The sequence below is a fragment of the Nilaparvata lugens genome, chromosome 5 (genome assembly GCF_014356525.2).
Source record: "Nilaparvata lugens isolate BPH chromosome 5, ASM1435652v1, whole genome shotgun sequence".
Classification (NCBI taxonomy): Eukaryota; Metazoa; Arthropoda; class Insecta; order Hemiptera; family Delphacidae; genus Nilaparvata; species Nilaparvata lugens.
In genome coordinates this window covers 4,696,790-4,721,732 of record NC_052508.1, presented here as the reverse complement: position 1 = coordinate 4,721,732, position 24,943 = coordinate 4,696,790, and the positions used below count along the sequence as shown (strand labels likewise).

At 33.9% G+C, this 24,943-nt stretch overlaps 2 protein-coding genes across 3 annotated transcripts in view; one reads left to right on the top strand and one right to left on the bottom strand.

Annotated features, from left to right (window-relative positions):
• Positions 1-61: 61 nt before the first annotated feature.
• LOC111044803 (H/ACA ribonucleoprotein complex subunit NOP10) lies at positions 62-4,401 on the bottom strand. The gene is made up of 4 exons (XM_022330027.2): positions 4,095-4,401; positions 3,057-3,099; positions 1,346-1,452; positions 62-568 (listed from the first exon to the last, which is right to left on the bottom strand). The coding sequence occupies exons 1-3, from the start codon at positions 4,146-4,148 to the stop codon at positions 1,355-1,357; spliced, it is 195 nt and encodes a 64-aa protein (XP_022185719.2). The 5' UTR covers positions 4,149-4,401; the 3' UTR covers positions 62-568; positions 1,346-1,354.
• Positions 4,402-6,331: 1,930 nt separating this feature from the next.
• LOC111044788 (myocardin-related transcription factor A) overlaps positions 6,332-24,943 on the top strand; it is a 178,984-nt gene continuing 160,372 nt past the window's right edge. The window contains exons 1-2 of one of the 2 annotated variants that reach the window (XM_039429758.1): positions 6,332-6,671; positions 19,077-19,130. The gene's annotated coding sequence lies outside the window, so the exon portion shown is untranslated. Of the gene's footprint in view, positions 6,672-6,696; positions 6,814-19,076; positions 19,131-24,943 lie in introns of those variants that run through there. The other variant, XM_039429759.1, reaches the window with a different exon arrangement.

The window sequence follows — 24,943 nt, the reverse complement described above, 5'->3', positions numbered from 1 at the left end:
CTAAGAGTAACTGGACGTTAATTATTTATTAGTAAATACGTTTCTTAGAGGATTGGATTTCTTTTTTTTCACCTATTTATTTCTTTTTTTTCTTTTTTTTATTGGTCAAAGTTGAACCACTTTAGTCAATAGGCTACTATGAATTGGCTCTTTTTTATAATAGACTTACTGTACATACAGGACTTGCTGTGTATTCAGGTGAAGTTTCTGATAATACTTAGTGTTTACAACAGATAAAATTAATACTATTTGGAACATTTTATACGCTAAATTAAATCAATTGAATTGTTCTAAGATTCATAGACTAACTCACTAAAATTTGATGTGACATGTGAAAAAATAAAAATTGTTTTTTATAAAGAAAGATTTATTCAAATAAATACAAGGTGTTTAATAAATATTACTTGAACAAAATTTATCATAATTATTAAAACCTATCTTACGAGTTTAAATTGAAAATTTGTTTTAGTAATAATTGAATATAGTTTACTGTGATATTTTATAGGTGTAATCATTGCGATGTAATGCTGTAATCCTCGTCTTGGTAAACTTTCATTGTACTGGATTCCTGAAATTGAAAAAATAATAAATTATTAATATTTGTAAAACTCACAGAGCAACTTGACAACACATTGCAATGCAATTATGTTTGACATCTATGATTTTCACTAAAAGCCTAAGAATATTTGGCATTTTCACTTTCAACTAGTTACATCGAATAAAAATGCTGGAATAGTAAAAGTATAAATTAAATGCAATCACTAACATGGACTGTCAACAGGAACATTACATAACTAAAATCTACTCAAAAATTAATATTGATGGAAGATGGCATGTTGGATGAATTCATTTTTATTATCTTACTGTGTTGACTTATTCTAGAATTTGGATATTGAACCCAATATTACAAAAACAAATATAGTTTCAGAATATAAAGTGATTTGATACCCGATGACACAATGAAATTATTTATTTTGATGATTCACTTCGACGATTCAAGAGGGAATAATATCCGAAACGTGCCTGAAAAAAGTGTAAGTTACTTCCCTTTCAAAATGAAAAAGTATTCTCCTACGTTAATATTTATAGATGCAATACTTTGCTTTTTTATGAAATTCTACGTATTCAAACACTTTGTGCCGGTTGCAGAAAAGTCTGTTAAATTTTAACCGTGATTATTTCAACGAGAACCAATCAGAGAAGCCGTCTTTTCAAAAAACTTTCTATGATTGGTTCTCGTAAAGTTAATCACGGTTAAAATTCAACTGGCTTTTGAGCAACTGGGCCTTTGGATTTATTACTCCATAATCTGGGAAGAGGAATCAACATTTTACAAAATAATTACCTTTGAGATTTAGTAGACTATTGGTTTCTGTTGTGTTGGTAGTAGGTTGAATCTTGTCTTTGTAGTTATTCTTTCTCTTGAGAACTTGTCTTCAGGTGAGAATCGAGCTGAAATTCACAAACCATGTCATTAAAATTATTATTGTTATACTACAATCATCAATCATGAACATATACAATACAGTACATAAAAATTGAAAATCAAAGTACCCTTTTAATATTAATTTTTATTTTTACACATGTTTCGAACTTTCAAGTCATTTTCAAGAGCAAATGAACAAAATTGTTGGCAATTGTGTTGGCTGTCTCCTCCCCTACACACAGATGGATAGTCTAGTAGGGGGATTCCAAAATATGTTGTATTTCATATTCCTGTATTATGTTTTTTTTTGGAAATAAATTGAAATTGAAAAAAAATAAATGAACAATACGGTATCTAGGATAGAAGAAAAATTCACATGTGTTACTGTTTTGTAATATCCAATATTTTCACAAGGTCTAATAACATCCAATAAAATAGTAATTTCAAAATAGCTTCTTGCATTCATCTTTCATTTTTAAAAACACTCACTCGCAATGTCCTTATTCTCAGTTTATTTATTGTTTTGAAGGGACAGATTCAAGGATGCATAGGTTCAAAGAACCCCACACGTCAACCGAAGCTTATTGTGTTCCCAAATAGTATGTTAGTTAGCCTGCTAACATCCCATTCATCACCCGGTTGCTTGTTGCAATCCAGTGTGATATGCTTTACAGTCTCTTCAGACTGATTATTCCTCATGACCTACGTGAGTTCTACTCCTGACCTTTTTGTAGGTCCTTCCGCTGAGAGAGGGGACGCCACACTGCCTCTAGGGCACCCGGCCACTCTCGACCCACTTCTGTGCCTGCAGTTTCACCCATCTCTGGTCTCTTGGGTTTTTCTTTTTGCCCCTCCGAAACTCTGCAGGGTAAGACGCTTTGCCTGAATGGCCGCCCTTCTCTGAGCAGTGGTGAGTTTTGGTCTTCACCCACAAACTAGTGAGCTACGTGAGTTCCACTTCTGGCTTTTTTGTAGGTCCTTGCGCTGAAGGAGGGGTCACCAAATTGCCTCTAGGGCACCTGGTCACCCTCGACTTAGCCTCTTGACCTACATTTGTGCCTGGAGTTTCACCCATCTCTGGTCTCTTGGGTTTTTCTTTTTGCCCCTCCGAAACTGCCCTGATGGGGTAGATCCCGTGGGTTTGAAGGTAAGGCAACTTCTGTAGTGCCTGAGGTCCATTTTAGTCGCCTCCTACGACAAGCATGGATACTGTGAATGAATTCTGGTTTTCAACACATTCTTGAGTACGATGATCGATTCAAAGCTCCCCCACCCCACAGGGGGCGATTATTCTCAGTTAGTATCATCAATTTATTTATTCTCCGCTTAGCTTTCTTCATTATGATAGATATTGGTTCATGTGTATATTTTGTAGTAAAAATCATCATTGATGCAGACTTTGCCCATCAGATTCCTCCACATAATTCCATTCAACATATGGGGGACGCACCCCCCTAAATTTAAAGAAAATACGGCTTCAACCACTACCCCTTGAACCCCCCACCCCTTATAAAAAATGTCAGTAGCCATTATTTTTAAACACTTGCTGCTGACCTTTTTTGGTCTCCCTTAAGAATTACAAGGAGACCAACCCCCATCTCTGTAATAAGACTGAATCATGGAAACTTACCAGGATGTGCAGACATTGTAGGAAGGCCAGTTGGACTGTACTTCTGAAAATGGAAAGAAAATATTTGTTTAGTTTGTTGACTTTAACTTGAATAATTTATGTATAACTTGGATGATAAATAGGCCTACTGAAAAGTAAGACTTGAGTTTCATAAAGACAAAGTATACAAATAATGTAGAAACTTTACTTTTAACTGACATTTTTACTTCTTTGGTCCTCCCAACGGTCCTATGTCCACAAATTTTGGCAAGAAATGATGTTCAATTAAAATGCGATTTATTTGCGTAGGCTAGCCTAAATAATTTTAAACTTCAGTATATTTAGTCCATGACCGGCACACTGTGCCGGGCACAGTCACAGTAAGTTTTCACACATACTGATTCCTCGACGGCACTGCTGCATGATACGACAAGACAGGAAGCTCTCCGATTGGTTGATTCCCAATACGTCAAGTTAAATCAGCCAATCGGAGAGCTTCCTGTCCTGTCGTGCCCTTGAGGAATTGGTAAGTGTTAAAACGGCCAATGTTGCTATGTACAAAAGCAACTCCTCTCCAAAGGCTCAACTTCAAAGCATGAAAATGTAAACTTTGTTTTTAGCGTTCTACCAGACACTAGTAAAGCTCAAATGGAAGAAAGCCAACATCCTCTTAACGTCTGAGGAGCAAGTTGGACAACCATCTCAAGAAAGAGATGGCTACAAAATTGCTAAATTAATTTTGTTGTAAAAAATTGGCAGGGATGGAAATGAAAAGATGACAGTTCAAGAGTTAAGACAACGACTGCTGATGGAATTAAGTGGAGGAAATGATAGAGAAGGCCAAAGCCCATCCCAGGCTGTAGTTATTTATAAACATAAACATTATAATTTATAAACTCATATTTTATAAACCAGCCTTACTGGTACTCGTGCAGCGAAAGAAAGAGAGAAACGCTTTCGACTAATTTTAATGTTTCAAGGGAAACATTAAAAAATAACATAACCTAAAACATTTGAAATTAAAAATCTTTGGGATTATGTCTTTAATGTACAACTTACCTTCATAGTATAGACACGTTTGCCATCTTGACCTGTATAGTACATAAGCTGCATCTTCTCTAGGGGAAAATTCAATGTTTTTATGAATTTTACAAATGCTAGCTAAATACACGTGGTTTACCAATTTGGGCTTTCTGCTTTGTTTTCTTTATTTCTTTGTTATTTTTCCTCTTTATCGATGGTCTGAAAGCTCGATTCGATCATCGATGTCTGTTGTTTCGATGTGATGTAATTTCTTCTGAGTCTGTTTCGGTACAGAGAAGTAAGAGTAATCTTCAACTTTATGGTTTCGGAGAGTTCAACAAAAGAGAAAACAAAAATTCTACGTCATGATTTTTGACAGTCGATAAGTGTTTCTAAAAGTATACAGAGCATCTGCTGAGCATTTTGCCAATAGAGAAATTGGAAAAGCAAACTCATTCAGTGATACACCTCTGGAGATTTGGATTTGATTTAAAAATAAAGCTCGGGTTTTGGGTTATTTCTGTATTGAAACTTCTAAAGGATTTCAAAGACAAAATCCTACTTAAGTGGTAATAATTGACTGAAATGATTTATGAATATTAAAAACAAATTTTCGACAATCAGGACCAGATTTTATTCATATTACTTTCTTATGTAGCTCTACAACTCGATAGATGAATTTTGACTTCACAATAAGTCTCCAACATATTTATCCAGTGTAGTCCTCGTTTTCCCTACTCTCAAATATTTTTTTCCAGCTCATCCATTCATCTGAGTTTAGAACATATTATCACTCATATTTTTCCTTGTACTGTGCAGTATAGTTCATCGTTTGTTACACTTGATTCTCTGGACATGTCCTGCACATCTTATTTCATTTCCTTACAACCAATAATGTCAGGTTCCCTAAAAATGGCATGGAGCTCCTTTCAAGGATGTATCTCCCTTTCTGCAATTTCAAGTTCTAAAAACGTGATTTATAATGTGTCTGGCTATGAACATGAGCAATTATTGTCCTAACAGCTCTTTTCTGTAAAATTAACAACCTCTTCACATTAAAATCATTGCCTCATGCAGAAATGCCATTAGACAGATGTCTATTTTCATGATTACTAGTAGTTCTGTGAACAGTAGACCTCGCGCTCAGTAAGTTACATTGACCTGTTGTTATGTTTTCTCAAAAATTGATAAATAATTTATCAATTTAAAATGTCTAGATAAACATAGAGTTGTCTGTTCTATCGTACCGTGACGTGTCGTCCTGGAATGTGAGTGTGAGCGCTGTTATCAGGTCTGGCTACAACTGTCTACAACGTTGATGGAAAGATACATTTTCAAGATATTCGATATTTTTGAACGGGTAGTATTATAGTCAACTGTTTACTTACGTTGATGGAAAGATACATTCACAAGATGTTCGATGTTTTTGAACAGGTAGTATTATAGTTCACTAAACAGCTGATTTATGATGAATAATATTCTATAGTCTGATTTTTACTCCGATATTGGCATATGAAGGAGGCTCCTTTTTCCTTTTATACTAGTAGTTCTGTGAGCAGTAGACCTCATGCAGTAATCTCATCCACAAGTACCTGATTGAAACTATAGACCTTATGGAGATACAGCAATAGACTGGCTTCTCCACACATCTGTGTAATCACTAACTTGTCAGCTGATTTATGATGAATAATTCCATAGTCTAATTTTTACTGTAATATTGGCGTATGAAGGAGGCTCCTTTTTCCTTTTATATTATCCTTGAAATGCAAAATTTCAAAAAACCTTATATATAAGTCGATGCGCAATTTAAAAACGAACATACCTGTCAAATTTCATGAAAATCTGTTACCACGTTTCGCCGTAAATGCGCAACATATAAACATTAAGAGAATTCCAAACCGTCGACTTGAATCTTAGACCTCACTCCGCTCGGTCAATAATGATATTATTCCCATAATTATGAAAACCAATGTTGATCTATATAGTGTTCACCTTACTGAACATCCTTGAAGATCTTCTTTCGATTAACTGATACATTGACAACTCTCAAGTCAAGCAATTTACATTTTCTATTTGTTCTTCGATAGCTTACGATGAGAATTGGCTTCGTAATTCAATCGGGTGAATCGACAGCCGATTGCATGAATATCCACGAAAATTCTCTATCGAAATTCCTTCCGATTGAATAAATAAGCATATTCCACAATAATCTACATTTCATCAATAAAATTATTTAAAGAATAATAAAGTTGGCAATAATAATATTCAGTCACCGATCCACCGATAGTCTGTGACGTCATAATTGTGTATTATCCTATACGATTGTTGAAAATATTATTTTTGTTAAAGTTTATTTATAATGTTCACTTATGTTAAAAGTTAGTGTCTTCTCATGTAAAATGTCTCTGTTGATTTGAGTATTTTATAAAATATACATTGAAATATATCTTTGTGGGTTGTATTTGAACACAAAGACAGAGAAGTAGGTTATGTCCTTCATGGCTGTCGCGACTGGGTAGAATGCGTTGTCAAAGAACGAATAATTCAAAGTTTAAAACTAATTAGTGTCGTGATTTCAATTATTTTGACATTGGATTTTCAACTGTATGACTTGTAAGTTTGGTTTCTTTTTCTGTCATTAAATTCTGATCAAAATATTGATAATTTAACGTAGATAATGGCCGCGCCCACGTATTTTATTACAGTGTTTAGGCTCCATAAATTGGAATTTACGTACCAGTCACCGGCTATTTCGGTAAAGAATCACTAATTTAAAAATGTTAACTGTCGTAGTTGATGTATCTATAGAATCCTAGTATAAGAAGCATGAATTAACCTTTAAAATTTTTGTTTACATATTTTGTATGTTGTATCTATGTCAAACTAGATAATTTATAAAGTAGCCCAAGTGGTGTTCTTCTTACATGATCAGATTTCTAAAAATTAAAAATGAGAATTTATTATTTTTAAATAAGTGTACAGGCCGTTTTCATACTTGCCGATTTGCGGCCAACAATAAATTGTCATCTACCAACAATCTTTAATGTGAAAACGGCCAGTAGCTCGTAGTTCATTTAATGTGAATCGTGTATAAGAATATAAATATTTTTATTGTATGCTCAGGAAATCATGCATGACAAGAGCACAGATGAGAAACAAAATTTTGGAAAGAGCCATGGAGACATGCTGTGACTTGCCTGTGGCTGCTCACACTGAACGCCACCAGCAAGTACACACGTTCATTGTGATGTTCCATATTTTGTTTCTTATCTGCGCGCTTAATCATGCATGACCTCTGAGGTAAAAATTAATCTTGGCATTTTATGTATCAGAGAAAACAGTAGGCTATCAAGTATAGTTATGTCCTAATATCACCCAGTAATAAGTGTTATTACCCGAAATAGGTACCTCATTAACTATTTTCATTATCCTTTTATCCATACCTCATTATCTTTTGATAAATAGGCTAGGCTAACTGATATCCAAGTTATTAAACTGAACAATATCAGTTACTGAAATATTGAACTAACAAACATTATGTATTCATTATTTCTCAAGCACTGGTCCTCCTGGTTTTGAGATCCCCCGGCGCATCTGGGTGGCACTTAACAGAATCCAATCCCAACATTGGAGATGCAATGCATTTTTTTTTAAATTAGGACTTGCAGACTCCTCACTGTGTCTGTGGGGCGATGGGGCGAACTGTAGGCAATATCACAGTCCAGCGAAGCTCTCACTAAAGAAATCCTGTAACTGGTAGAAGCTCCTTCCAATGAGTTCCTGAATACATTTACAGGGCGCGCCCTAACTGAGTCTGGTAGGCAGTTGAACATTCACACAGCCAACACTGGAAAACTATCCTTCACTCTTGACAGGCGACAGCACGGCGCATCCTAGTTGACCCTCCCTCGAGTTCCATGTGAATGCACTTCCTCTCTTCTGGTGAATGTGTAGATGTTTTTCCTGACATGTAGGAGTGATGACAGTATTTAGAGGCCATATACTGTATGGATATGAGAGACGTGCCTACCTGGGCGAGGCTTACGAATTCACTGTAGCCAGTCCCCAGTCAATACAGTACCCGTACAAATCAACCCTTGACGTGCACTTATAATAGTGTGAAGTTTTCAAAATTTGACAAAAATGCCATACATTTAATAAATATATTGTACATTCAATAAATAATATTGAAAAATGAAAATTGAAACAAACATATCCAAAGAAAATAAAATCAAAGTATTTGAAACAAACACATTCAGGGAGAATAGAACAAAAGTATTTTAATGACTTAATAAAATTTGCTATTTTTGAGAAATGATGACAACTATTTTGAACCAAGTTATTGTAGTCTAATCTTTGTTGACAACAAATACTGGTTAATTTTATCTTGTATCAATAGTTTAGTAAGTGGATTTATGAAATACTTGAGTAATTTATTAAGCGTGAGATTCTTAATTTTTTCACTCCTAGTTTTGCAACTATGAACAACAATAATCTATTCTATTACGTTACTGATAGCCTAGATATAATTACAAATACTGGTACATCAAATTGATGATAGAATATTCTATTTTGTAAGGATGTTATACGAGTAATAAACACGTACCAACACAGTTAGCGAGATAAGAGTGGATATTGGGAGGAAAATTAGGCTACATAAGTGTTTTCCTCTATCAAGAGGTTGATAAACTTGTGCTGAGCCAAGGTCAGTGAGCACTCGAACAATAGCAGGCGCTCATTGAATGCTCTACAATAATTGCACCCAGTTGAAGTTTGATGCTATCTCAATTTAAATAAATTGTTGAATTGCGTCCACTCTGAGAAATGGTCATAATAAATCATGTTAATTGGAGATAATTCTTTATTCCTGTTCAACAGTAATGTTCTTAAAATAATGCAATGAAATTTTACAGCCTGGGAGAACACATGGAACCTTCAAACATTTTCTCCTTCGTCATATAATTACAATAATATTTAAATTCACAAGATTCTCAGTACAGTAAATCTTATAATAAGACTTATCATAAAAGACTCGCTTATCAAGAAAATCATTTGAAATTAATTTAAAAATATTGCATTCATGAATAATTTATATTTTAATCTATCGTTTTCAATTATTGTCAATAATATTATGATAACTTTCCAAATATTGCTTACGTTTCAGAAGTCATTTAAATTGTTTGAGTTGAAAGCTGTTAATGATTAATGTTTGAAAAAAATGTATTTTTGTTACATTCATACATCTAGTCTTCAGTGTATAAATGCAGTCTAAATATATTATAAACGTGATTTTTGAAATAAAATAAGACATTTTTGTTTAAATTAAATTTTCTACTTTTTACTTACATTTTCATAAATTACACGCGATTACCTCATGCTCTTTGTGGACAGTCGAAATATTTTTACGTCACAGAATTTTAAGATAATGAAAATTCTGGAAGATGTCGTCAGTGATAATATTCTCGGTCTGTTGAAGAATTTGGCAGTAGTTGCTGAGTTCTACGCTAGATGTCGTGGGGTGCTCCATTCAAATCAAATTCAAAATTTCTTCTACTGTATCACTGTATGTCCTCATTGGACATAGAACTTGACTGATTTTATGATTCATAATTCAGCGCTGAATCTCCACTGATTCTCACATCTCTAAAACAAGCTTTATTGACTCTCATCCCTCCAAGTCCAATGAATCCCCCTCCTAATATCCTAAATATCATTACAGCCCCCCACCATAAATCGAACACCCTCGTAAAAGATTGGGAGGGGTTGGTAAATCCAATATTGCATTAGTAGCAATGTTAAATTTACCAAACTCTCTGATGAGTTAAAACTTAACAATTCTATAACCATGATCATTCTAAACTTGCATGTGCTTTTTATCATAAAAATAAAATATTCGTTCTCAGACTCACTTGAACCCTTAACCACTAATCAACATTTTTTTAAATGAAATAAAACTTGTAGGGAATGTAGTGAAACTAGATTATTACATAATTTTCCTAGATTAACTTATACCGTAATATGACATTTTTAGATTATAATGTGTAGCCTAGTTAATAATTTTGCAGACCATTACAAATATTACAAATTTCATTCCAAAAATCGATAAAATTTGTCTCCTATACTGTCAAATAAATAACTATCACACCCATACATACTATTTTCCGATATTAATAAACAACTTGTAGTAGGATTGTAGAACAACTTTTTCACCAAAGAGTAGGCCTACCTATTGAAACCTACATAGAGTAGTCTATACACTATACACTATAGAAATATCAAGAGTCGGTCCATTCCTCCTTGAAATCTCCGAAAATTTCAAACTTGTTTACAAAATTCTTGCTAACAAATACTGTACTGAGAATTTGTACAATCTCCTGAAGCAAGGCAAGCAAGAGTAGCCTATTCTATTCCTATACTATAGGCTAGATTTTTAGTTAGTTGAAACAAAATTGCAACAATATTTTGCTCTATTATCATGATACGTTATTAAACAAAACATTAAAGAAAAACATGTTCAGATTATATTTTTAGTGGGAGACTATTGACCTACAGAATGGAAATATCAGCTCACATCTTAGTAGTTGAATAATTTCCACGCCAGAAACATTTTCCAGCCACTAAGCTGGAGCGAGACTTGTGAGATCGGATTAATTTGAAAGCTGAACGACATTTATTACGCTCCATTAAGCTCCATAAGTCAGAAACGACTTCTCCAACATCATTTAAACGTTGCTTCCATCCTTTTTCGAGAAACCAATCTCTCTTCGTATTTATCTGTTTCATAAGGGATGTGTTGACAGTAAGAAATGACCGGCCGTAAATTACATGTTCATCACTATATTTAGGCGAATTTCGGGCCGACTCAAGACATGAATGTGATTTACGTTCGGCAACTGGAATAGATTGTGATCCTATTATAAAAATGGGTTATCCGGATACAGTCGATTGACAATTTTAGTGCCTCCAAAATTTGCAAACCAGCTACGCAGTTTATTGTTGGCTACATTATGATTTATTATCACTGCAGTTTGTCTTGATTGCGTGCTGTAGCTTGGCATTCTCGGATAGTTTTTTGCTTGAAAATAAATAACTGCTGTATTTCATCCTGCTTTCATTATTCCAGGACGAATTACTTCTCTTATATATTATTTATATTGAACAATCGCGGGTTACAGTTGTGAATAGTGTATAATAAACTAAACATAATAATTCGACGAAACAGATTTAGTAGGGACAGTAAATGAGAGAATTGTCCATATTGCAATGCAGTAGATAAGGTTAATTGGGTCCATCATCTGTGGTCTTTTGTCTACATGATTACTGTATTCCCTTATTGAAACAAGAAAACATCATACAACATAGTCGGCAGGGTACGACAGACTTAATCCAAAACTGCTATTCTTTCGATTCTTTGTAGAAAAATATTACTGTCCAAAACAATTTAAAATTATGACTCGTTACAAGTCACTTAAAATATTTATAACTATAATCCAAATTTCAAGAATGAATACTCTAAAAAGTTTGAATCTGGTTTTTTTACATTACCCCTACATCATCCTAGAATCTTTCAATATTATGATTATTGTCCACGATAATTCTAGATACTCCCCAGCTTTTAAACGTAATGAATCCACTAAAAACTGAACCAAATGAACTTTTATACGACATAATTTTTAATGTATCTCTTATTATAAAATACTAGCTATAAAGTATCATCAAAATAACTTCTTTAATATAGACATAAAAAACTTCGAAATACACAAGGATACCATGATTTTCGAAATTACTTCATGAGAACTCCAGCTTTTGAGCTTGATACCTTCTAAAATTAACCAAATAAACGTTTGCACGATTGCCTAAATGCTGCAGTAAAATTGCTCCAATTGACATGCGTTTCCTCAGCCCTGATTTCCACAGAATTTTGGCTCTGGTGATCAGTTAAAGGATAACCTACCATTAGTTCTTATAGTGTTCACTCATTTCTTTCTATCAATGTCTGAAAACTATCATAAGAAGCAATAGTATTCTGTTTGTATGATCACCAGAGCAGAAATGCATTGGAAATCAGGGCTTTGGCGACAAAATGGCGCAATTTCGGTCTCTGGAGTGTCGCCCCCAATTATTAATAGTAGCCGGTGAATGATGAATGTGGTTCGGCTCGGTGGATCAACTTAATTGGCCCCCCACACACTGGACAACATCCACTCCACTCACTCCTGTTACACGATCCTTCTCTCTTCATTCAAAAGCGCTGCTTGAACGGTGTAATACACGTTACAAGTAAATTGACAGTAGTTAGGTTCAGATGTAGCACAAACTTCCACTTTCAATATGCTGCCAACTTTTATAAATCGTATTTTTCCCTTCATATATTCCATTTTCAAATACTCTTCAAATGGTTTTCAACCAATGTTATGTTATTTTGATAGTATCATTTGACCTCGTAATTTTGTTAAATTATAAAAATTATACTGAACATTCTTCCATCAGTTGAATTGCATTGAATTGTATATTTTTAGTATCTTAATTCAATCGTATTCCGTGCTTGGATTGGATAGAGTGCTTGCGTAGCAGCATAGAGATCCCGGGTTCAAACCCCACTGAGAGCCAAAAGTTTTTTAAACAGATCACTCCCGTGTTATCGGATGGGCACGTTAAACTGTCGGTCCCGGCTGAAGTATGACAGTCGTAAAGCCCATTGACGGCTTAAATTATATATTCAGGCGGTGGAACATTCCCGCAAGGAACTCCCCACCAACAAAAGCCATACGAATTTATTTTTTATTTTATCGTATTCCGTTTTTAAATCTTCATTTATGTTATCAATTTTTTTCTCCACTTATGATATCTTTTCATTCAAATTGATAGTATTTTCCAAGCATTTATTTATAAAAGAATAAAGGAAATTTACGAAAGATGCATCATCACGTATGAACTACTGGACTGATTAACTTGAAATTCTACATTCAGATTCTTAATTCACCGAGGATGGTTATAGGCCTATTTTCAATTCTTCAAGATTTCAGTAGGTCCAGTTTGTCAAGCTTACCCTTGCGGAGCACGGGTTACTTGCTAGTGGTATATATTTTCATCTAGTTTCTGATTCGAAGTACAATATTATTGCAAATAACAATAGCCTAGCATAAAATTAATAGTCCTATAGTCCAGTCACTATATACATTGGTGCATGCAATTTATATTGTAGTTCTGATTTTTTAGTATATTATTTGGGTACATAAGAGAAGTCCAGAACCAATTTCTTCATGCAAAATTTCCTTGTGCTAGATACAGGGGTGACCCAAAATACTAATATTTTCGGCTCATTTTCCAGTTTTCAGCTATTTCTGCCAAATCTCGTAATCGGGACAGAAAAATTTGCTCTCGTCTTTTTTCTAGATTATGAAATTCTGAATAAAATAAGATCATTCGGAATTCTCTATCTCCAATGAGTTCTGAGTTATGATTTTCAAAAATGAGTGAAATTTGAAGAGAAAATCAAATTTGATGAATTTTAGTTTTTGATCAACAATATCTTCCGATTGTTACCATTTAGATGTATAACTCAAAATCCCTCTGGGCGTATTTTTGTGCTCTACAATCTGAGATCAGGTAGAGCGCTCTACGAAGACTATGTAGTTGGTGATGATGGTTGAAGCTGAAAATTAGGTGTTTTTCACAATACCAATAGATAGAGCGCTCTACCTGATCTCAGATTGTAGAGCACAAAAATACGCCCAGAGGGATTTTGAGTTATACATCTAAATGGTAACAATCGGAAGATATTGTTGATCAAAAACTAAAATTCATCAAATTTGATTTTCTCTTCAAATTTCACTCATTTTTGAAAATCATAACTCAGAACTCATTGGAGATAGAGAATTCCGAATGATCTTATTTTATTCAGAATTTCATAATCTAGAAAAAAGACGAGAGCAAATTTTTCTGTCCCGATTACGAGATTTGGCAGAAATAGCTGAAAACTGGAAAATGAGCCGAAAATATTAGTATTTTGGGTCACCTCTGTATCTAGCACAAGGAAATTTTGCATGAAGAAATTGGTTCTGGACTCCTCTTATGTACCCAAATAATATATTAAAAAATCAGAACTACGATATAAATTGCAAGCACACCCCCTTTTTTATGTCTATATTGACTGGACTACTATTGACTGTGAGAGTTTGTGCTAACGTTACCAGCCACTATTTGCGATTAAAATGAATGCTCAGTATATTTTTACACCCTTGAGTAACTATGAGACACCTTGCTCAGCAGAGACAGTTGTTTTATTATCTATCTGTAGGCTTAACGAAACGAAGAATAGTGACCAGGTTGTGGTAGATATCCTTTGATGTTTGTAGAGGAGGACACATTGGTTTACTCTTGTTATTTCTCATACACGTCATTACTGTAATCTCTCTCTCTCTCTCACACTCCCATGTTAGTTCATGGTAATAATAGGCATAAGTGTGTTGGCTCCTATTCCCTTTAGGCCTTTGCCAACACTCTTAAACCATTTTGGACCCAATCCTGGTCCAGAGAGGATTTTTGTGTTCATGTATTAAATAAATCATTTTGCTAATATCTGACCCATTTGTTCTATTGTTTACATACCTTCTTATTTAATAGTTATTGTTTGTCTTACAATTTTAATGTTACTACTTTTTTAATGTTAATGATTAAATTATAATGTAAGTAGTGACCGTGAGACCTTAGTTTTGGTGTTGGATCAGTCAATTTTAATTTGAAATAGAATTGATGGAGGGGTTGAAATATTAGGAAAATAAATATATTAAAAGAACTTCTGAAAACCTACTTTTTTCTGCCAATTAAAAAAAAGAAAATAATTTTGCTGCCCGTCTTGGAGTCTCACGTTTTGAACGAAAGTTAGTTGATAAAAATTTTGTAATAAGAAGTAAAAAATACAATTTACTGTGTAGAGCTTCTTTAGCACTGTGAAATAGGCTACTTCTACTTTAATACAAGTTATATATAATAATAAATACTATGTAGTCCAATTGAAACGCAAATGAATTAATTCATTATTGGATATAGGTACTGTTACAGTACCTAGTTGACTGAGTTATCTTCATATGATGAAGAAGACAGAATTATTTCTAATCTTATTTGTACGTTTGCAGGGTATTCTCTGTATTCATAGTCTATTTCTCTCCAATTTTCGTAAATTTAACTATTGAATGATGGGTTACTAGTTTTTACTAATTCTAGACAATTATTTCAGTAATTAACAATGTATTCAAATTTCCACATCCAAATAATGGAATAAACTAGAAGTCATTCGGAGTCAGGCTTTTCTAATCATATCATTCCTATCTGCACAATTGGTTATTTTTCAAATAAACTTATTTGAAAAAATCTTCTCCAAGAATGGTTGAAAAAATGTTATTTTCTGCGGAAGAAAAATGTCCAAGATTGTTTTCCGATACATTTCAGAAGCTTTCTTCGCTTCTCAAGCTATTTTAAAACGTTCAAACTATCCCTTAAAACAGAATATTCAAAATTTGCAATTATTCCTAAAAATGAAAAATGAGTGAAAATTTCCAACTGAACTTGGCTTGTTGCACTCTACAACTGTTGCTTTTTTCCCGCCTGCAAATTTCTGGCGATTCTCCAATTTATTTAGCCTACAGGTTTTTGCAGTCTGCACATTAAAAAACATCCTTGTATTATTTTTATTATTCATTACATTTGTTCACGCCAATTTATTCTTAATCTAGTATTGGTGTAAATATTTATGTATTATCAATATTGTATTCTTTCACTTATTGTGACTTATCATAGCCACCTCTAATACAAGGCCCTGGCCTACGATATTGCAGCGTGTCGCATTGTAGGCCTAGATTCTAATACATGATTGGTGAAAAAGATCAGCTGGTATTATTTTTTAAATCTTTTTCACCAATCACGTATTAGATTCTAGGCCTACACTGCGACGTTGGAATATCGTAGGCAAGGGCCTTGTATTAGAGATGGCTATGGACTTATAACTTATCACTTTCCTGATTTATTGTAAATGTTAATATATTATCAATATTGTTCCTTAGTGTGATTTAGATCAATCCAATACAATTTTGATGGAAAGTGTTATTAAATTCTTTATTATTATCATTCAAAGTGGTAAGTCACATTATGTTGTTGACCAGTCTTTTTTCACATTCATCCTGTTCATTCTAATCTGAATCAAATACACAATTTCCGTGAAAACATATCTTTTAGGCCTAGAGGGATTCACTGAAAACTGTCAGAAGTGCTCAAATCCAAAGCATTGACTTTCTTTTTATAAGAAATGCTGACAGCTTAAATAGTCCAGTCAATATAGACATAAAAAAGGGGGTGTGCTTGCAATTTATATTGTAGTTCTGATTTTTTAATATATCATTTGGGTACATAAGAGAAGTCCAGAACCAATTTCTTCATGCAAAATTTCATTGTGCTAGATACAGGATGGCACAAAAACCTCGTATTTTCGGCTCATTCACCAGTTTTCAGCTATTTCTGCCAAGTCTCGTAATCGGACAGAAAAACATGCTCTTGCCTCTTTTTTAGATTAAAAAATTCTGAATAAAATGAGCTCATTCGGAACTTTCTATCTCAAATGAGTACTGAGTTATGATTTTTCAAAAATGAGTGAAATTTGAAGGAAAAATCAATTTTGATGAATTTCAGTTTTTGATCAATAATATATTCCGATTGTTAACAATTAGATGAATAATTCGAAATCCCTGTGGGCGTATTTTTGTGCTCTACAATCTGAAATCAGGGAGAGCTCTCTATCTCATATAGATTTCCAGGTACACCTGACAACAATGCTCCTTGTATTGTGAAAAACACCTAATTTTCAGCTTCAACCATCATCACCAACTACATTGTCCTCACATTGATATTTCGCACAATGACATAAGTTCATAGTCTATGAGAATCACCCGTTAGATGCACTTCATTTCAGTATATCCTAGTGGAGAGGCGCGCTTAAGGACACCTCAAGGATCAAAATTTCAAACACTTATAACTTCTGACAAAATGCTCAGATTTCATCGTACTACACTTCATTCTTCTCGGCTCGTCAAGGCGGTTGAAAAACATGCATCATAAGTTGAAATCGGTCGAAAAATGAAAAATTTATTGGTGAGTGTAAGCCCATATTCCAATACAAAAAAAAGGCCAATTTCTATATTCAAAGCTATTTATCTCTGTAACCCCTTATTATAAAAATCATTACTAGATCCAGAAATGTGCAATAGCATCTTCTCTTTCATCTGCTGTAAACGATTCATGAAAAAATATGTTCGTAAAGTGAGATTTGATTGTTGAAAAAAATCCGGAAATTGTAGATATTTTTCTCATATTAACGGTTTTGGAAGTTCTATGATATTCCAGAGTGATCCAAGTTGGATTTTAGGCAACTGAGCTCGTAGAGGATGAATTTAACTACAATTTGAAATCAATCGTGAGTTTCTATGATGTATCAGAATCGTTTTAGAAAGTCTTGATCAACAGCAAAATCACGAAAAATGTAAAAACTGTAGTCGCCATTTTTAAAATTTTCTGTAACTTTCTAATTGTATTTGAATCAAGAGTATCATTTATTGGAGTGGGTAGAGGGGGACAATTTTCACATCCTCACTAGATTTGGAAATTTTATCAAAGTATTTCACAAGACATTCATCTTTGAATATAGAAATTGACAATTTTTACTTTTTAGTGTATTGGAATATGGGCTTAAGTACACTCAACAATAAATGTTTCATTTTTCGACCGATTTCAACTTATGATGCATGTTTTTCAACCGCCTTGACGAGGCGAGAAGAATGAAGTGTAGTACGATGAAATCTGAGCATTTTGTCAGAAGTTATAAGTGTTTGAAATTTTGATCCTTGAGGTGTCCTTAAGCGCGCCTCTCCACTAGGATATACTTAAATGAAGTGCATCTTAAGCTGCGTACACATACTCGTGCTTCCAACCCGCACCGAGCACGCTCCTCCCTCGTACCGCCCACGTACCACCATCGCACAGCAGTCGCTCCGCCTCCGCTCTCTACTCGCACCGATCATGAACGTTACGGAAGATGGTAGATCTTCTCGCGTTCCCCGGTCGAACCACTGTTGCTCGCCGGTCGATCATCAATCGCTCTGCTGGAGTGACGTTCGGTCTTGGAGCGGAACGAAAGTCTGTACGCACCTTAACGGGTGATTCTCATAGACTATGATTTTATGTCATTGTGCGAAATATCAATGTGAGGACAATGTAGTTGGTGATGATGATTGAAGCTGAAAATTAGGTGTTTTTCACAATACAAGGAGCATTGTTGTCAGGTGTACCTGGAAATTTTTTGTGAGATAGAGCGCTTTCCCTAATTTCAGATTGTAGAGCACAAAAATACGCCCACAGGGATTTCGAATTATACATCTAAATGTTAACAATCGGAAGATATTGTTGAACAAAAACTGAAATTCATCAAAATTGATTTTTCCTTTAAATTTAACTCATTTTTGAAAAATCATAACTCAGTGCTCATTGGAGATAGAGAGTTCCGAATGAGCTCATTTTATTCAGAATTTTTTAATCTAAAAAAAGGCGAGAGCAAATTTTTCTGTCCGATTACGAGATTTGGCAGAAATAGCTGAAAACTGGAGAATGAGCCGAAAATACGAGGTTTTTGGGTCATCCTATATCTAGCACAAGGAAATTTTGCACGAAGAAATTGGTTCTGGACTTCTCTTATGTACCCAAATGATATATTAAAAAATCAGAACTACAATATAAATTGCATGCACCAATCAATGTATATAGTGACTGGACTAAAAGTAATTATAAAGTAAGTGTTAATTTCACTGTAGAAACGTCATCTTGGAGGCATTATGTTTACGATTTTCTAAAATCAATATGAATCATGAAATAAAAGCAAAGCCAGTTTTTGAATTGTATGCTCAATATCAATATTGTATTAGTTTGATTGTATATTGTGTTTCAAAATAATATTTTTACATTTTTCTCTTCCAGCTCTTGGATGTTTGGTGCAACTCAACAGTCTATATCAGCACAATGTAATCTCATGTATGTACATTTATTTTTATCCAATAATAATATTAATAATCTATTACTTTATCCATTAAATTTCCACACGACTCGCAGGAAGGAAGTAAAGAGTTGTGCATACCACTATCATGCACATTTTTTGCGGGAAATAATTCTTCCGCTCCCTTTGCCGTCATGCGAATCACATGGTGATCGGAACTTTGGGGCCAACTAGGAAAAAGAGTAATTTTGGCACCAAGTCAGGGGTCAGCAAACAATAAGTTGGTCCTTTGCACAGGTTCACATGCTCCTGTCACTCAATGAAAACCAGTCCTAGATTAATTTTTATATATAGTTCTGTGTACTGAGTAGATAAACAATCTATTTTTATTGCAGACATCTTCAGAGGGTCTTTTTTCCAACATGTTTTTAGATTCTAAGTTCCTTGATCAAATAAAACTATAAATTCATATTTTCCTGATCAAGTAGCGGAAATCATAATTCAACTTTAAAATCTGAATGAAAAAATATTTATATATAAACCTGCAACTGACTCTCCAATTCTATGTGTTCAACGCCTTTGTGTTGAAGAACAATGTCCAACAACCTGTTCTACTTGCGAAGACCCAAAGTTTCCAGCATCAATCGCATTGGTGTACATAAGGCTTGAACGAAGGAAAAATATAATAAATACTGTATGATGAAATACATATTTATATAGGCCTAGTTAGAATAATGTTGGATAATGATATTTCAGGTATTCAATAGAAACCAAAAAAATATTCACATTATCATTAAATAATATTATATGATATTATTGAAAATGATGGTTGAACTTGTTCCACATGAATCTTCACTCCCAATTCAAAACAAAATATTGTACACACTAGCATAAACTACGCATTTTGTAAAATATAGTAAGCTCTTTGGAACAGTGGAAATATCACAAATGATGATGAATTTTTCATTAGTTATTAATGAATGACTAGAACGTTATAAAGTGATGTTCTAAAAGTAGTCTATAAATGTCATATCTTGAAAATGGGAGTTTATTGAGAAATAGTAAATAAACGCGAAGAGATGCCGAAAGGGCATTTCGATGTTTGGGCGGGCGAATTGATAATTAAATTGTTGATCGTGACGGCCGTTCAGTTTTAAACTGTCACCCAACTTTTCTTCCTCCTTCTTTCTCCTTTGCTCTCCACCATTGACCGGCTTTTCTCCATTTTCTGTCTCTCTTCTTCCAGAGTGTATCATCACGTAGTTGTTTGTGTCGCTTGTTTACAAACATCAACGACCCATTTTTATTCGTAGGCCACTTTCTATTTCGAATTTGGTGAGCACTGACTGACTGTCTCACTCTTGTTAGCTTAATGAGTAACTAGCTTTCCTTGTCCACTGAATTAATCGATTGCTCATCCAATTATAACTTGCGATCATTTCATTATCCTGGGTTGCAGCAACTATTATTGTAAGATTCACTTGCAACCATCAGCATTCATTATGAACAAAATCAACGTTTTCTTCCAACCAATGATGACAGGTGTTAAGTGAATTGGTGAGTATGAATATGGTATCAATCAACTTTTGAATTAACTGATCATACTTTATCAATCTAAAATAAAATTCAATTACTGCCTGCATCGGTTCAATGGAAAGCGTTAGTGTTATTTATAAGTGAATATCACTATTTAATTGTGTTTATTTGGAATTAAAATTTATTTTGATTGGTGTAACGAAGTTTGGGAACAGTTGGTGTTATTTTTAAAAAAAATTACAGTTTTAAGTGAATTTCACTATAATATCATCGTATGTGGTGTTTTTGAATTTAATATTGATTTTTATTTGTGCAATCAATTGTTTTTCATTCTTATGAATTGAATGAATGTGAAGAGTTAGAACTTTGGAGTAATGGAATAAAATTCTAATCAAGTTTGCTTTCTTCTTCACCTTAAACTGTAGGACCGCTCATCTCTCATCTTCATTTATTTTCCCTCATCCTCATCGCATCACTATTTTTTCTCCACTATGTAAGCAATATTATGAAAAGGCTACGCGTGCCTCCTTAGAAAATTATATTAATATCATGAAATGATTGAAATTTTTTTATAAATAATTGTTATTATTATACTATAGCTATTATATTTAAAAATGATTATCAAATTATTATATGCATTGCTGTTTTAATAATTTTACAAGAACTGTTTGGTTTCTACTCAGTTGATTGTGTTTGGACACATTTCAAAAGTTGAGCTAATTATTCAGATACCGGTACAGTAGTTCGTTGCTTTATGTTGGTTGATCCACTGTGACAGCTCTTCATGTTTCCGCTTGCTGTCCTGTTTTCTTGAGTCAGTTATTAGTTGATTGATATTTAATTAGGAATTCTATTCTATTCAAATTGGGTTTGAGAATTTCACTTTAGATCATGCCTGTTGTATGTCAGTTTTCAAACTGAATTCGAAAGACTTGGCAGCTAATTTTGGGTAATGACATTTCATGGTAATTTATTTGTAAAAGCATCGTTGAACTACAACCTACCCTTACAATATACGATGTTATTTATTATTTTTCCATTTAACAGTTAATCAGTCACAAATCATAATATGGAATTTGATTAAGAAAGGACAATAGGCCGAACCCTAAACTATCTCTCTTACGAATTTTGATCAATAGTTCACTTTTCTAAAATATGAATAATGATATTGTAGACTAGTAGATCAAGTCACATATATTAACGCTTCACGCATTTCAACTTCTTTCATTTTTTAAAAATATTTCTCTCAAAAAAGTTGATAATTTATTATCTCTTTAAAAAAGTTTACAATGTATTTCTACTGAATACTCAATCATGCAAATTCTTCCTGTTGGCCTCATCAACTCAAAGTAGGCTATAGTTCAAATAGAACATTCGATTTGGTTATCATATAATTTCTCTCTGTTGGTCTCATCAACTCAACGTATAGTTCCTCTATAGCTACCTATCATTCTAATAATTTTATAGTTATCTAGTTCAATATTATACAGTCTTCAGTATACCAGTGTTGCTTTTTCTGTGTTACATTTTTTGATCTATTTATACATTTTTAATCAACTCAAAGTATAGTTCATTATTGTTGGTTTGTGTGTGAGAACCATGTACTGATGGATGCGTGGGTTCTAGTGTGTGTTGGTGTGTGCGTGAGTGTGAATCACACATGATGAGAATAGCCTCTGGTATTTCATTCATTTAATAGTGGATGCCTGCTCGCACCATTGAACTCACAAATCATGCGGCTGTGTTTGTCATCTTGTTTTCGCATTGTCAATTTCGACGATCCGTCCTCAAGATTGGAGTCGGATCGTGGATTTTCGCCAAATTGCTAGTCAGTCTTATTGTGTTGGTTGAATGGTAATAATAATGGGGGTGTTGAAACGAGCTGTCGTCCTGAATTTGGCTGAAATATGGCCGAGTGACCCTTGTAGGGCTGCTGCTTCCTTCTGAATTATCACCGTCTAAGAGTTTTATTTTGGTCCTCTTTCCATTCGCACGTAATATTTCTCATATTTAGAGAACACAACGGTCTATTAACATTCACAAAGTAAAGAAAGACAAATTCACTCTGCCAGCCGCTCAAAAGAAAGTCGGGCTTTAAATTTTATAATATTATTGGCTCTAAATAAGTAGCGGCATAAATAGACGACCACTCGCTGCTTTAGTATAAAGCAAAAGTTGTACAGTTGTTGGCCGCTCACCAAATAATAAATAACCATAATGCATCTACTCATTTCGAATAATAATTTTTAAAATTAAAAATCACATCCAAATGGTTGGCCATTTTGGTCGTCCAAGGACATCGCCAGGACTGCCATTGGTACCAAGCCCGGCAATTCCTCTCAAAAAGTATAAATGATTTGGAATAATTGGGACCGAATCACATCGGTGAGTCAAATACTCGGATTATTAGAATTTTTAATCAACTCTAGAGAAAAAGATTTAGCTGTATTGTTCTAAAAATTTTTCTTTTTAAAGGAAAAATTGTTTATACAGAAAGAATTGATTTGAATATACATAAATATTGAGATTATGGAGGTTAAAATTATAATTCTGGGGAGAATTATAAGGGTTTTAATTAATTCATTTAAAATTATTCATTCATTCTATGCTTTGTTGTTGTGGAGGTGATACTGTGCTAGAGTATTGAATAAATAATTCAAAAATACAACACAGAAGGGTATTCTGGTATTTATAAAACTTCTTGAATTGTGGATATTGAATAAAACTTGAAAAAAGTCATATTGTGGTGATTATGAGTCGTTTTTATTCAGTTGATACTTGTCCATTCATTTCAACTATAACAGTTTCTACTATAACATTTAGACCGAGATTCATCCTTGAATTTCTCCTACTATAAGTCGAATGTTGAAGTCCAGTGATGATTTCTATTAGTCCATCATGTGGAGCATCAAGAAAACTCGCATTCATAAGCAAATGCTATGCAAAAATATTGCATCAAACAACTCTGAATGTTGTTATAGCCTACTGTTTCAAAAACTGTTTGAAAATATTATCCAAATAAAACTAAATTGGTAGTGGAAATGATGTATTTGTAGAGATTGAGACCCTTTGAGTTAGAATAGCTGTTACATTTGTAACATTGGTGAAAAGTTCTGAGAAAATTGATCAAATGCGAGAGTCTTATATAAATCGGCCCTGAAATCTGACTTGCTGCAGTAGTTGTCTAATCTGTAGATGAGTTACTCACACATCGCCAGATCTGTCGATTCTATTAAGAAAGTCACCAGTTGCCGAAGTCCAGTTGCACTAGCCTCTCCCCTCTCCCCCCTCCACCCTCCACCCTCAACACTACTACTTGGTTAAGTGAAGTTCAGAGGAATGTGGGTGGGGGGGAGGGGAGCAACGTTTGTGATTCATGAGGTCCACATTGCCAGCCCTATAAATTCGCATATTTTAATTGCACACTTGTCAAAGGCTGGGGATTTTTATTTTTGAAATTGCACATTAGTACATCCTCTCTTAGTTTTTTGGGGCATTTTACATCTTGACCACTTCCATTTCACCCCCCTCCACCTCCCCGTGACCCCATCCTTTCACAACATCGTTGGCCGAAGGAGGCAGAAAAAATCTGAAAATCGCTGCCAAAAATCCCAACACGTGCGTAAATGTCTGGTCCTTACTTTTTGATTTAATTTATTCACAGTTGATGTTCGTTTCTGTACTTGTCCGGCATATTTGGGTGTCGTCGAATGGCATTTGCGGAATAAACATCCATTTGAGATGGGGTTTGGGAATCCTGAAACCATAAATATATATGTGGTTATTTCCGTCACACATATGTTTTAAATCACTAGTATTCATCGATTTTTAAAGACATGGCCGGTTTCGGCCAAAATACCATAATAATAATAATAATGATATAATGGGTCGGAATTGGTCGTGTCTTCAACAATCAACGGGTTCTAATGATTCTATTAAAACAAATTCAAAATTATAGAAAAGTAATGAAAATGAGAATTATAATAGGCTACTATTTAACAGAATTTACAGATTCAGACATGTGATCAACTTATTTATTCACTTGGAGAACAAAAATGGTGCCTTGGATACTTTCAATTTTCTTCATATTCAGGAAAATTTAACGAAATAACTGGAAGAATATTAAGAGAAATCACTTACATAATTGCACTGAAAAGTATTAGATCATTATTGAGTACAGTGAGCAGTATTCCGTATAAATTCTGCTTTGATGTCAACCTGTTTACCTCGAGGAATGCTGGACATACATTATTCGAATGACCCATTATTCTTGTGTTTTTCAATGTTCTGGGAACCTTCTTGTCTCATCAGTTGA

Excerpts from the sequence above, each read along its gene's own strand:
- LOC111044803 (XM_022330027.2), bottom strand. The coding sequence starts at position 4,148 with ATGCAGCTTATGTACTATACAGGTCAAGATGGCAAACGTGTCTATACT. Across the intron at positions 3,100-4,094 it reads AACGTGTCTATACTATGAAG|AAGTACAGTCCAACTGGCCT; the intron begins GTAAGTTGTACA and ends TTCCATTTTCAG. Across the intron at positions 1,453-3,056 it reads TACAATGTCTGCACATCCTG|CTCGATTCTCACCTGAAGAC; the intron begins GTAAGTTTCCAT and ends TGTGAATTTCAG.